The sequence below is a fragment of the Macrobrachium nipponense genome, chromosome 22, assembly GCF_015104395.2.
Source record: "Macrobrachium nipponense isolate FS-2020 chromosome 22, ASM1510439v2, whole genome shotgun sequence".
NCBI lineage: Eukaryota > Metazoa > Arthropoda > Malacostraca > Decapoda > Palaemonidae > Macrobrachium > Macrobrachium nipponense.
The window spans coordinates 6,330,695-6,344,812 of NC_087213.1; the positions used below are offsets into that span (position 1 = coordinate 6,330,695).

The 14,118-nt window shown below is 36.0% G+C and overlaps 1 protein-coding gene across 1 annotated transcript in view; it reads left to right on the plus strand.

Moving 5' to 3' along the window:
- Positions 1-9,100: 9,100 nt before the first annotated feature.
- Positions 9,101-14,118, plus strand: part of LOC135198463 (cell surface glycoprotein 1-like) — a 370,737-nt gene continuing 365,719 nt past the window's right edge. The window contains exon 1 of the mRNA XM_064226033.1: positions 9,101-9,347. Within this exon, the coding sequence (XP_064082103.1) occupies positions 9,116-9,347 (232 nt within the window). The 5' untranslated portion in view covers positions 9,101-9,115. The remainder of the gene's footprint in view (positions 9,348-14,118) is intronic.

Below are 14,118 nucleotides of genomic sequence, written 5' to 3' on the forward strand. Positions count from 1 at the left end.
ATGATAAAAGCCATAAACACATGGGCATGGGCCAGTAATCAGATACATGCCTCAAGGAAAGTTAGGGAATGGACGAACGGAACCGGAGAACTCCGCAGCATAGACCAGAAACTAGGAAACATATGACAATACACAAAGCACTACACCCCAAGAGCAAATACGTCGAACAGACTATATCATAACAGCGTGTTTACGGAAAAGTGCGAAAGGAAGGAGGGAGAGGACTACTAAGCATAGAGGACTGCGTCAACATCGAGAACGGAACACTGGGGCAATATCAGAAAACCAGTGAAGACGAGTGGCTCAAGAGTGCATGGGAAGAAGGACTGATAAAAATAGACAAAGACCCACAAATATACAGAGACAGGAGAGTGACAAACAGAACAGAGGAATGGCACAACAAACCAATGCACGGTCAATACATGAGGAACAGACTAAAGAACTGGCCAGCGATGACACATGGCAATGGTTACAGAGGGAAAGCTCAAGAAGGAAACTGAAGGAATGATAACAGAGGCACAAGATCAGGCCCTAAGAACCAGATATATCCAAGAAAATTGATAGATGGAAATAACATCTCTCCCATATGTAGGAAGTGCAATACGAAAAATGAGGCCATAAACCACATAGCAAGCGAATGTCCGGTACTTGCGCAGAACCAGTACAAAAATAGGCATGATTCAGTGGCAAAAGCCCTCCACTGGAGCCTGTGCAAGAAAGCACCAGCTACCTTGCAGTATTAAGTGGTACGAAGCACCAAACCAGAGGGAGTGATAGAAAACGATCAGGCAAAGATCCTCTGGGACTATGGTATCAGAACAGATAGGGTGATACGTGCAAATAGACCAGACGTGGCGTTGATTGACAAAGTCAAGAAGAAAGTATCAATCATTGATGTCGCAATACCATGGGACACCAGAGTTGAAGAGAAATAAAAAGGAAAAAAAGGGATAAGTATCAAGACCTGAAAATAGAAATAAGTAGGATAATGGGATATGCCAGTGGAAATTGTACCCATAATCACAGAAACACTAGGCACGATCCCAAGATCCCTGAAAAGGAGTCTGGAAAAACAAAAACTAGAGGCTGAAGTAGCTCCAGGACTCATGCAGAAGAGTGTGATCCTAGAAACGGCGCACATAGTAAGAAAAGTGATGGACTCTAAGGAGGCAGGACGCAACCCGGAACCCCACACTATAAATACCACCCAGTCGAATTGGAGGACTGTGATAAAAAAAAAAATAAATAAATAAATAATAATAATAATAATAATAATAATAATAATAATAAATAACAACAAGAAGGGAGCAGACCTTCTCGGATACATGACTTATTGAAAAGAATGACAGAGTTATAAGATAAATTCAGCTAACTCTGCCATTCTTTTTGAATAATAATAAGAATGCAGTATTTTGAATAATAGGATAACGATCAATTTTGATACAAATGCTCAATCGATTTAATCCCGCAGGTCACTCACAAGGTCAATGGAAGCGCCTCAGTGGCGTGGTCGGTATGGTGTTGGCGTGCCACCTCGGTGGCCGCGGGTTCGATTCTCGGGCATTCCATTGAGGAGTGAGGGATGTGTATTTCTGGTGATAGAAGTTCACTCTCGACGTGGTTCGGAAGTCACGTGAAGCCGTTGGTCCCGTTGCTGAATAATCAGTGGTTCCAGGCAACGTCAAAACACCATACAAACAAATTGGGTCATAGGTCAGACGGAATCTCGAGGGAAAAAAAACACAACTTAAAAAAAAAAAGCTTTGTCTCATCCTGTAGAGAATTTTCAAGAGTTTGGTCCTAGTTGGTCTACCAGGGGCGGTGTTGAGTTTTTTCGGGTTTTGATAAAGTGAGGACCTTCTACCCAGCTGCTTTCGTGAAGTGGATAAGAATTTTTTTATTACTTCTGTAGTTCTACACTGGCTTGTTACTACAGTGTATAGTGTTATTATTATTATTATTATTATTATTATTATTATTATAGGCCCACACGGGCCAGTTACGACAGGGAACAACATAAGTATTTATTGTTATTATTATTTTTATGACAGGTCCACACTGGCCAGATACAACAGCGAACACTATAATAATTTATTATTCATTAATTTATTTTTTATCACAGTCATCCTATTCGACTGGGGTGTTTTTTTTTTTATTGGTTTGTATATTTTGCATCCTGCCTCCCTAGGAGTCCATCACTTCTCTTACTATGTGCCCTGTTTATTGGAGCACACTCTTCTGCAATGAGAACTGGAGCTACTTTTCAGTATTTCTTAATTTATTATTATTTTTATATTATTTATTATTATTATTATTATTATTATTATTATTATTTACCTTTAGTTTTTTTATAAAGTACCATCTTGCATGAGAACTGGAGCTATTCAGTATCATTATTGTTATTATTATTAGTATTATTGTTATAATAATAATAATAATAATAATAATAATAATACTAATTTAATAATAATTATATTATATTATTATTATTATTATTATTATTATTATTATTATTATTATTATTACCTTTCAGTCTTATGAAGTACGGTAATACGCAATGTTCCACAGAATAAAATATGTGATATACGGAAAAAATAACTAAACATAACGACAAAACTCTTGTGACTCCTGAAAATACACAGATAAAATCTGAAAGTAAATGTGCTTCTTACAATCAGGCAACGAAAAACGAAAGAAAAAGGAAATGGGAAAATCTCGCTATAAATGGTAAACGGACCTAAGTCATCAAAACAAAGATGCAAATTGCTGCTAAGGTAAAACAAATAAAGTTTAGCGACTCCGTAAAAATGACGAAGTATAAAGAAATTTAAAGAAATTCAAACGGCAAGAATAAGGACGCAGGGAGGGGTGAATTTCTAGGGGTAGGGGGTTGGTTGTGGAGAGGGATGGAAGGATAAGGGTTGGGGGGGGGGGGTTTTATGCTAATACCGTTTATTTGCTCGTTAGCATTACAATGCTGCGTCGATTATCACCTGGATTTCCTCTTAGCGATAATGATAACAGCAACAACGGTATACTGGTATCGATGACCTTGTGAAGAAAATGCGACATGTTTGAGGTTGGGGGGGAGGGGGGGTCTGTTGTGGGAGCGGTTACTGGGGAGACTCCATATATCAAGGTCTCCTTGAACAATGGCGTTATATCGATTTGAGTGAAGGGTCCTGAGTGAGGGGGGGCCGGGGTTGTTGGTAATGGATGGAGCGAGTAATTACCGTCAAGTAACCGTTATTAGTACTACTAAGTCGTTTTATATATATATATATATATTATATATATCCTATATATATATATATATATATATATATATATATATATAGGAGATTGTAGATGACGAAAGCTATTGTTTCTTGAGGTTTAAAACTGTTGCAGGTGTCTTTGAGGATGATAATGCTGTCATTTCCTGAAGACAATTGTTTTCAGACAGTATTTGCATGATAATTGTCTCTCGTGCTTCGTTTGCATTCAACGCTTGAATGGGCTTGTGTGTGTTTCTGTGTTTGTGAGGGTTGTGTATGTGTGTGTATGCGCGAGAGTGTTGTGTGTTTCTGTGTGTGTGTGTGTGTGTGTGAGAGAGAGAGAGAGAGAGAGGAGAGAGAGAGAGAGACAGTAGATTTTGCTGTATTTGAACTTGAAAAATACAGATAATGTTGGGAAAGATATAGGTAACTAAAAGTTTAGAAAAGTAGGTATTGATGGCATTATATATATATATATATATATATATATATATATATATATTATATATATATATATATATATATAATGCCACCAATACCTACTTTTTAAAGTCTGTATTTACCTATATCTTTCTCAACATTACCTGTAGTTTTCAAGTTACAAAAAGCAAAATCTAATATCCCCCCCACTCTCTCTCTCTCATTCTCTCTCTCTCTCTCTCTCTCTCTCTCTCTCTCTCTCTCTCATAGTATATAAATTTATATATATACGTAAATATTAGTTTGTACATATATGCATAAAGAGTATTCACAGTATACTGTTTAATACAGAGATAATGTGAGAGAGAATTATATAATGACATGAATATATTGCATTTTAGAGAGAGAGAGAGAGAGAGAGAGAGAGAGAGAGAGAGAGAGAGAGAGAGAGAGAGAATTTTATTGGCCTGCATTGCACCAGAAATCCTCTTCAGTGTCATCAGTATTACTCCTTACAAATTCAGCTTCCGTGTTCTCTCTAAGCTTATCAGCTTCATCTCGCTTTTTTTTGGACGAGAGGAAAAATAGAAACGAAGAGTAATTAAAGGGATAAGAACAAGGACGATGGGAATTAGTTCAGAATAAAAAGGGAGTAAGTATAAGGTACACTATCGAATGTGGAATGTATATAAAGGTATCTGATCTTTAAGAAAATTCTTACGATAACATTAATTGCAGAGAGAGAGAGAGAGAGAGAGAGAGAGAGAGAGAGAGAGAGAGAGAGAGAGAGCGCTAAGATATATTGAATGTGACATGTATATAAAGACGTATCTGATCTTGAAAGAAATGCTTACGATAAAATTGACTGAGAGAGAGAGAGAGAGAGAGAGAGAGAGAAGAGAGAGAGAGAGAGAGAGAGGGTGTGGCAAGTTTCCTGGATTGGTGATTGTAATGATTTTATCTGATATTTTTATTAATGAGTGTGATTATGAAAATGTGAGGTATTTTCCCGACGGAGAGGTTAATAAGAAGATTAACCAATCACATTAATTTGTAGTCTGTAATATAATTTCAGTTAGATATTGTGTGTATTATGTATTTGTCTGTGTGTGTACGTGCTGTGGAAAGAGACAGGAGATTCTTATTTCAAAAATATATCATTTCATAAGTACAATAATACCGTGACACTATTCAGTGTATTGTTTACCTGATTTTTCGAAATTGAATATGAACGGTTTCGTATTTATTAAACATAATTTTGTTTTTATCATTAAGTCTTCTTTTGTGAAAGTGCAAAGCTTAAAACGCAAAGACTTATTAATTCGAGATTATTCTATTTGCAGAGAAGTGAAATTTCTCAATCTTTTCGTATAAGTGCGATTATCATTCACTTCAAACTGTCACAATAAATAAGAATGCAAACGTTTCAGAAACTGTTGTTGTTATTATTATTATTATTATTATTATTATTATTATTATTATTATTATTTATTAATTATTATTGATTATTATTATTATTATTGGAGAAACAACAATTATTATTATTATTCTAAGAGGTCCACAATAATAAAAAATGTCGCCAGTTCGTGTGTAATCTAAAAACCTTTTACAAAGCTTTCGAACCCTTCCCTGGGTTCATCTTCAGTCCAAATGAATGATTAGGCACAAACTTGTACTGAGGTGAATTTAAAAATAAATAAAAAATAAACATATTATTATTATTATTATTATTATTATTATTAATATTTATTTTATTATTATTATTCACATGGAACAAGCCCACAGGTGACATTAACTCGAAATTCAAGCTTCCAAAGAATGCGATGTTCATTAGGAAGAAGTAAGACGAGGTAAATAGAAATACAGAAAGAAAAATCTCACTTATTAAAGCAGAAAAAATAAATTAATAGATTAACAAACAGATAAAAATGTATTAAAATGCCAGAAAAATAGTAATAGGGTAGTAATGAATTACACTTTCCCTTGCACTTCTAAAAATTACAATTGTACGACTTCTTCTGGGATTTCCGAGACACGCAATTTAGTACTTACATACTTACATACTTTTGTAGCTTTTCCGAGACGTAGTACCTATATACTTTTACAGCAGAAGGATGAGAGGTGAATGACTTGACAAGACGCCGCCCCTATCGGGAGTGACGGGTATATATGCCCATGACGGAGATGTCAGCAGTCAAAGATTGACGCCCGATGAAAAATGACTTTATAAGTTTATATTATTTCGATATTGCTACTTCATTATCTTCTGCGTATTTTAAGCGTAAATAAAACATTGGATTGACATTCAACGTTTAACTTTTTGTTAGATGTCCTTAAAAGGAAACGTTTGATTTTGTTTCATGTTCGTAGAGAGTGACAGAGAAATTTATCTGTCGTAGACGGAAAGGTACGAAGGGAGTCAGAAATTAATGTTGTAATTAGTTATTGTGGGAGAGAGAGAGAGAGAGAGAGAGAGAGAGAGAGAGAGAGAGAGAGAGAGAGAGAGAAACAAACATGTAATTATTTATGGAGAGAGAGAGAGAGCAAAGTTGAGAGAGAGACAGAGAGAGAGGGGGGAGAGAGAGACAGGGAGAGAGCAAAGTTGTAATTATTTATGGATAAGAAGAGAGAGAGAGAGAGAGAGAGAGAGAGAGAGAGAGAGAGAGCCAAGTTGTTGTTTTTTATGGTGGGGGAGAATTGAGAACAATATTGTAATAATTTGTGGTGTTAGGAGAGACAGAGAGAGAGAGAGAGAGAGATGACGCATTTGATCAAAAGACGGAAATGCTTTTAGTTTCGCTTCACCCGATACCTATCCTTTTGTTTCAGAGGACCGGTTCCCTTTAATTAAACCTGCATAGAACTCCTGTTATTTTCAGGAACCTCTCTCTCTCTCTCTCTCTCTCTCTCTCTCTCTCTCTCTCTCGGGCGAAAAGAATGGAGCCGGCGTTATTTTTTATCACAGGCATAGTTAAGTCATTACCGGGAACAGGATCATTTCTGGCGGCCCTGTCCTGCCCTAACGGTGAACAACAGGTCGACCAGAGAGAGCGTTCTTGGACGCAACGTGAAGAGGGCACTCACGGTGCCCAACGCGCGACCAGAGGTTGTGGTCCTAGGAACGGCGTGAAGAGGTCACTCACGATGATCAAAGGGCAAACAGTCGAAGGAGAAGACAACGAGTTCGGTTGAATTATAATTTTCTCAAAATTGGTGATTTCAGCACCAAATTCGATAGTTTTCTCGAATACTAGGCTTAATTAAACTGTTTTCTCACCTTCGATATCAAGAATAATTTTGCATTGTATCCTAAGTCTTATTATTAGCAGTTTGATGTTGGAAGACGATTTTAAATGCAATTAACGATAACGTTTATGTAGCAGAGAGTTCCGAGATCCATTGTTAACTCTTCGATGGTTTTTCTTGAAACTTGTCGAGTTATCGCCTCCAGGGCGTCCTAATGGTTACAACTTAGAAGTGTCATTCCGTATGTGATGAATTGTATACGAAGACTTTTAGAGAAATAGTCGGTTGGTATTCGTGTTGTCTCCAGAAGTGTGGTCTGCAAGCTGACATGGCGTTATTTTCTCTGCCTTCAATGCTTACCTGTTATTATCACAATAAATTTAACGCTATGAGTCAAATGCATTGTAGAATAGAATAGTCTGTTTATTGTTCCAGTATTCATTTCCTTCCCACCTATTAAAACAGTATGAAATTAACCTCCAAATATGATACCGAGGGTATTGAGATAGGAATGAATTAGGCCTATTTATCGAACCGTATTTAGAATTCCAATTTATCAATAGACATATCTTAATATTTTATACACACACATCGTTGAACTCGTTACGGTGATATCAAATAAGGGTTAAACATTCTATTGAAGATATGATAGGCGAGCCCACCTCGGTGGTCGCGAGTTCGATTCTCGGCCATTCCATTGAGGAGTGAGAGATGTGTATTTCTAGTGATAGAAGTTCACTCTCGACGTGGTTCGGAAGTCACGTAAAGCCATTGGTCCCGTTGCTGAATAACCGCTGGTTCCATGCAAAGTAAAAACACCATGTAAACAAACAAACAAACATAATAGGCGAGGTATGGGTGCTTAACTGGGCAGAATAAGCATTCAGCGCCGGGAATACGACAAACCAGATCGCCGAATCCTTTGGAAATATTTGAGGTGAATACGTAAGCGTACTATTTATCCGTCAGCGAAAGTAGAAGTTTTTGTTCATAAAAACTTTGAAATACAAAATTGAAAATATACAATTAAAGCAATTGAAATGGGAATTTATGATATTTTTAAAGTAAATCTTATATGGAATCAAATTTGATGACTTAAGGTTTTTATCCGCCGAAAGAATTTTTCTCTTATCTTCAATGCTTTTGGAGATATTAGCATTTGTACAGCATTAGGGCCTGTTCGGGCAGGGCCGCCAGAAATGAGTCCGTTTCCCGTAAGGACTTCGCTTCGCTTGTTATAATTACTGTAATATTTTAATATTCAATATATTACTCCAATTATAAACTGTATCGTCAACTGCGGATGATAAATAAATGTACTTAAAGTTACAATTCGAAAGAGTTGGTAGCCCTGTGCCGCCAAGGTGCTCCATTGGATAGGAATCTGTGGCAGTGTTTATTGGAGTGGTTTGAGACATGTAGTTCGTTATGTGTCGTTTTAGCGTGAAAATACTGTGATATACGTTATCAGTTTTCTTGGCAAAATATTTGCGTTAATCTTTTGATATAGGGTTACTTGTAGACTGATAGAAGTGTAAGGTAATCGATCATTGGATGACTGTATCAGGTTTATCAGAGCTAACTGTTGTCTAATTGGGTTAGTGAATAAGACATTTATTTACATCACATGAAGTATATTGTTCTTGAGAGTGAAGTCATTGCGCAAAATTCATCATTGTTTAGTATGCAATAACTTGCAAACAATACTGTATTTATTAACCATGATGAATTACAGAGTTATTTCTTTGTAAATTTACTCTTGACAGTATTTTAAGACATAGTATTTCTACTTCTAGACTATCTCAGAAGTTCGACAGCTATGTTAGGACTGGATCAAGTATGCCAGCGCTTGAAGATACAGACAAAGCCAAGAAGTAATGAATGTAAGATCACTTGTAAATATCTAGTATGATTTATACTGTAACAATGTTACGAATACTTATGATACAGAACTTAATGAAATATCGTGTGATCTGGGCCTAATATGAGCTGATATACCCCACAGACATCTCAAAAAGAGACTGCGGCACAACGTCGAGCCCGACTGAATCGAGAAAGACAGCAGAGGTACAGAAATGCGCACATTGACGAAATACGGATTTATGACAGAATTCGATCGGCAATTCGCCGCCAAGAGGGCACCCACGGCGACTATCGAAATCAAAGAGTGAGGTCTCAGGCTCGGCGTCGAGATGGCACTCACGGTGACCATCGCAGCCAGAGATTACGGTCTCAAAAACGACGTGAAGGAGGCACTCACGGTGACCAGCGCGAACAGAGAGCGCCGTCTCAGGAACGACCTGAAGAGAGCACTGACGGTGACCAGCGCGACCAGAGAGCACGTTCTCAGGAACGGCCTGAAGAGGGCACTCGCACTCAAGATGATCAAAGGGAAAACAGACGACGGACAAGACAACGAGCTCGGTTAGATTATAATTTTCTCAAAGTTGGTGGTTTCAGCACCAAATTCGATAGTTTTCTCGAATACTAGGGCTTAGTTAAACTCTCACCTTCGATTTAAGGAATCATTTCGCATTGCATCGTTGTCATATTATCATCGGTTTGATGTTGGAAGATTATTTGAAGTGCAATTAATGATAACGATTAAGTAGCAGAGAGTTCCAAGATACCCAGTTAACCCTTTGGTGGTTTAAAACTTGAAGCTACGCTGGTTATCGCTTCTAGGGCGACTTGCTGGTGTTGACAATCGATTGGGTTAGGGGCAGTGCAATCAAGGACGTTGTCAAAGTTTATTTCCGGGTGCTCTGCATATATATTTCCGGGTGCCTCCTGCATAATAGTATATAAGATATATATATACTATAATATATATATATATATATATATAATAATAATATATATAATGTCACGTCCCGTTAAGTTTCTTAACTGTTCTTAGGCCCACATTTGCATGGTCTTTGGATCGCTCCCACTGGCCATATACTTCTCAGTTCACGATCTACTTGTCACTTCGCATATATATATATATATATATATATATATATATATATATATAGTATATATATATATATATATATATATATATATATATAGATATATATATATATACATATATATATATATATATATATGAATATATATATATATATACTATATTTATATATGATATATAGTGGATGCATTGTGAGCCAGTAGATCGTGAACTGTATAAATATATGACCCGTGGGAGGGATCCAAAGACCTTGAAAATGTGGGCCTAAGAACAGTTAGGAATCTTAATGGGATTTGATAAAGGAATTCAGACTACTGCCTTATGTTTTCACTGTCGGATATATGTTCATTTCTTGTTCATATATTTTGAATGAACCTAAATGCGATTGAGGACACGATAGTGTGTATATTCAATTTTTATAGCTTCGGAATTTTCCTTTCTTCCTCTGTTTTTCTGAGGCAAGTTTACTGCCTCTAACTCCTCCCTTCAATTTTATTTATTTATTTTTTTTAAAAGGCGTAGTTTGGCTTTCGCTCTTAAAAAAGCATTGTTTCACACTACGTAGTAATCTGGTCTCGTGTGCAGTTGTTACATAAATCTGATTTCGTCTGCAGTTGTTTATTAATGCCTGATTTCATATTCACATACTAAATACGTCTTTCATGTTCGCTTGTTAATTAAAAAAAATTCCTCGTTGGACGAGTGGGTTGCATACTCGCCTATCAATCTGGTAGCCCGAGTTCACTTCCGGCTGCTGCCAGTGAGGAACCAGAGGAATTTATTTCTGGTGATTAGAAATTAATTTCTCGATATAATGTGGTTCGGATCCCACAATAAGCTGTAGTTCCCGTTGCTAAGCAACCAATTGGTTCCTAGACGCGTAAATACAGATCAATTCCTTCTGGCCTGCCCTAGGAGAGCTGTTAATCAGCTCAGTTGTCTGGGTAAACTAAGATGTATACTTAAGACTTTGTTAATTAAATATAGATTTGTATGCATTTGATATTTGAGCCTGATTTCATGTTTACTTATTAGTTGATCTGATTTTGATTCACTTAATCATTTCGTCTGCTTTCATAACTTGTGTCTATGCTCCTCAGTAAATAGGTCTCAGGTTTTCAAAATTTGATGTCATAAAGTTAGTAGTATTTGGAATTTGATGACAAATAATGTCTAGACTGAATAGAGTTTTGAAACTGTCATACAGACGAATTCCATGGACGAATACTTAAGAGCTATTCTGCAACTCCCTTTGCTAATTTGATGGGGGGAAATAGAATTTTTGATTGCCAAAGTAAAATGTTTTTACCACCTTTTTCGTCATTCACAAGTCTCTCCGTAGAAGGCAAAAGACAGAAATGGGAGGAAGAGAGAGAGAGAGAGAGAGAGAGAGAGAGAGAGAGAGAGAGAGAGAGAGAGAGAGAGAGAGAGCTAGTCTTCATTTCCAAATGGAATTTCATTATGTGTAGCATTCCTGCACCCTAGCTAATGCACTCACGCTTTTTGGCGCTGCACATATTGCCATTTTCGGAATTTACTTGGTAATATCTTTTTCTCTTACTCCGTTCACCTACCTAACTCTCCATCACAATTGTATACGTGTATTATGTATATATAAGGATGTAACTCTTTTATGTGTGCATATATATATATATTATATATATATATTATATATATAATATATATATATGTGTGTGTGTGTGTATATATATATATATATATATATATATATATATAGTATAATATATTTATATATATAGATATATATTTCTCAATATATATATATATATATATATATATATATATATATATGATATTATATATAATATACATAAAATAGCTATGTTATATTTTTATCTCTAATATATATATATATATATATATATATATATATATATATATAGTTTATATATATGATATATATATGTATATATATATATATATATATATATATATAATATATATAATATATATGTATTATATATATATATATATATATATATATATATATATATATATATATAGTAGTAATATATATATATATATTATATATATATATATATATATATATATATATAGAGAGAGAGAGAGAGAGAGAGAGAGAGAGAGAGAGAGAGAGAGAGAGAGGCAATCAATTGACAGTCACGTGTGGAATAGAATTAAATTTTTGACTGTCAACCAGCTAAACCACACAACAAGTTACCAAAGAAGTCGGACCTGTGTGTGTGTGTGTGTGTGTGTGTGTGTGTGGCTGAGTTGGCGGCGCCCTTGCCTCTTAATTGAAAGACCCTGGGTTCGATCCCGATATGAGCAAAATAAATTACTTGTTTGTATATATGTAATATGATTCTCTATACATAGATATATAATTACCATATATATATACACATTTAATTTATAGATATATGCCTATATATATATTTGTATATAGTATATGTAGTACGCACATATATATTTATAGACTAGAAAGACTGGTACCATTTACTGCATTCCTCCTGGTAGTTCCTGGTAACCGACCTAATTTCATATGTTCATTCTGCGGCAAATGGTTAGGTAGCATGGAGCTCTTTCCTGGTTTATAGGCCACTCTGCGCGGAATAATACCTGTCTCTATTCTTTTTTGTAGTCAGGTAATTTTTGGAAACGGCCTGAATACGAAATTTTTCCTTAGCCGTTTCTGCTATTTGAAAAGTTTTGAATTATTATTATTATTATTGTTGTTGTTGTTGTTGTTGTTGTTGTTGTTGTTGTTGTTGTTAAGAAATTCACAATGTGTTGAAAAACTGTTGTATAAGAAAAATCCATAGTTATATGAATAAATATATTATTATTATTATTATTATTATTATTATTATTATTATTTATTATTATTTATTATTAAGAATTCACAATATCGCGAAAAACTGTTGTATAATACAATTCACAATGATATAAATTAATTATTTATTTATTATTATTTTTTGTTTTTGTTGCTCTATTGCACAGTCCTCCAATTCGACTGGGTTTGGTATTTTATAGTCTGGGTTCCGGGTTGCCATCCTGCCTCCTTAGGAAGTCCATTCACGTTTTCTTTAACTATGTGCACCTGTTTCTAGGCTCAACACTCTTCTGCATGAGTCCTGGACGTCTACTTCAGCGTCTCTAGATTTTCTTTTCTAGAATTCATTTTCAGGGATTTCTGGGATTGTGCCTAGTGCTCCTATGATTATGGGCTTACGATTTCCACTCGGCATATCCAATATCCATTCTTCTTATTTCTATTATTAGTTCTTGATACTTATCCATGTTTTCCCCTTTCTTTCTCTTCAACTCTGGTGTCCCATGGTATTGCGACATCAATGAGTGATACTTTCTTCTTGACTTTGTCAACAACGTCACGTCTGGTCTATTTGCAGTATCACCCTATCCGTTCTGATACCATAGTCCCAGAGGATCTTTGCCTGATCGTTTTCTATCACTCCTCAGGTTGGTGCTCGTACCACTTATTACTGCAAGGTAACTGATGTTTCTTGCTCAGGCTCCAGTGGAGGGCTTTGTGCCACTGAATCATGCCTCTTCTTCTACTGGTTCTGTGCAAGTGCCGGGCATTCGCTTGCTATGTGGTTTATGGTTTCATTTTTCGTATTGCACTTCCTACATGTGGGAGAGATGTTATTTCCTTCTATCGTTCTTTGAACATATTCTAGTTTCTAGGGCCTGATCTTGTGCCGCTGTTATCATCCTTCAGTTTCTTCTTTAGCTCTCCCCTCTGTAGCCATTGCCATTGCCATGTAGTCATCGCTGGCTAGTTCTTTAGTCTGTCTCATGTATTGTCCGTGCATTGGTTTGTTGTGCCAGTCCTTGTTCTGTCTGTCATTTCTTTCCTCTCGTATATTTCTGGGTCTTCGTCTACTTTTGTTAGTCTTCTTCCCATGCACTCTTGAGCCACTCGTCTTCACTGGTTTTCAGATATTGCCCCAGTGCTCTGTTTCTCGATGTTGACGCAGTCCTCTATGCTTAGTAGTCCTCTCCCTCCTTCCTTTCGTGTTATGTATAGTCTGTCCGTATTTGCTCTTGGGTGTAGTGCTTTGTGTATTGTCAATATTATTATTATTATTATTATATTATTATTTTCTATCACAGTCATTCCTATTCGACTGGGTGGCTTGTATAGCGTGGGGTTCCGGGTAGCATCCTGCCTCCCCAGGAGTCCATCACTTTTCTCATTTTCTAGACGCACACTCTTTTGCATGAGTCCTGGAG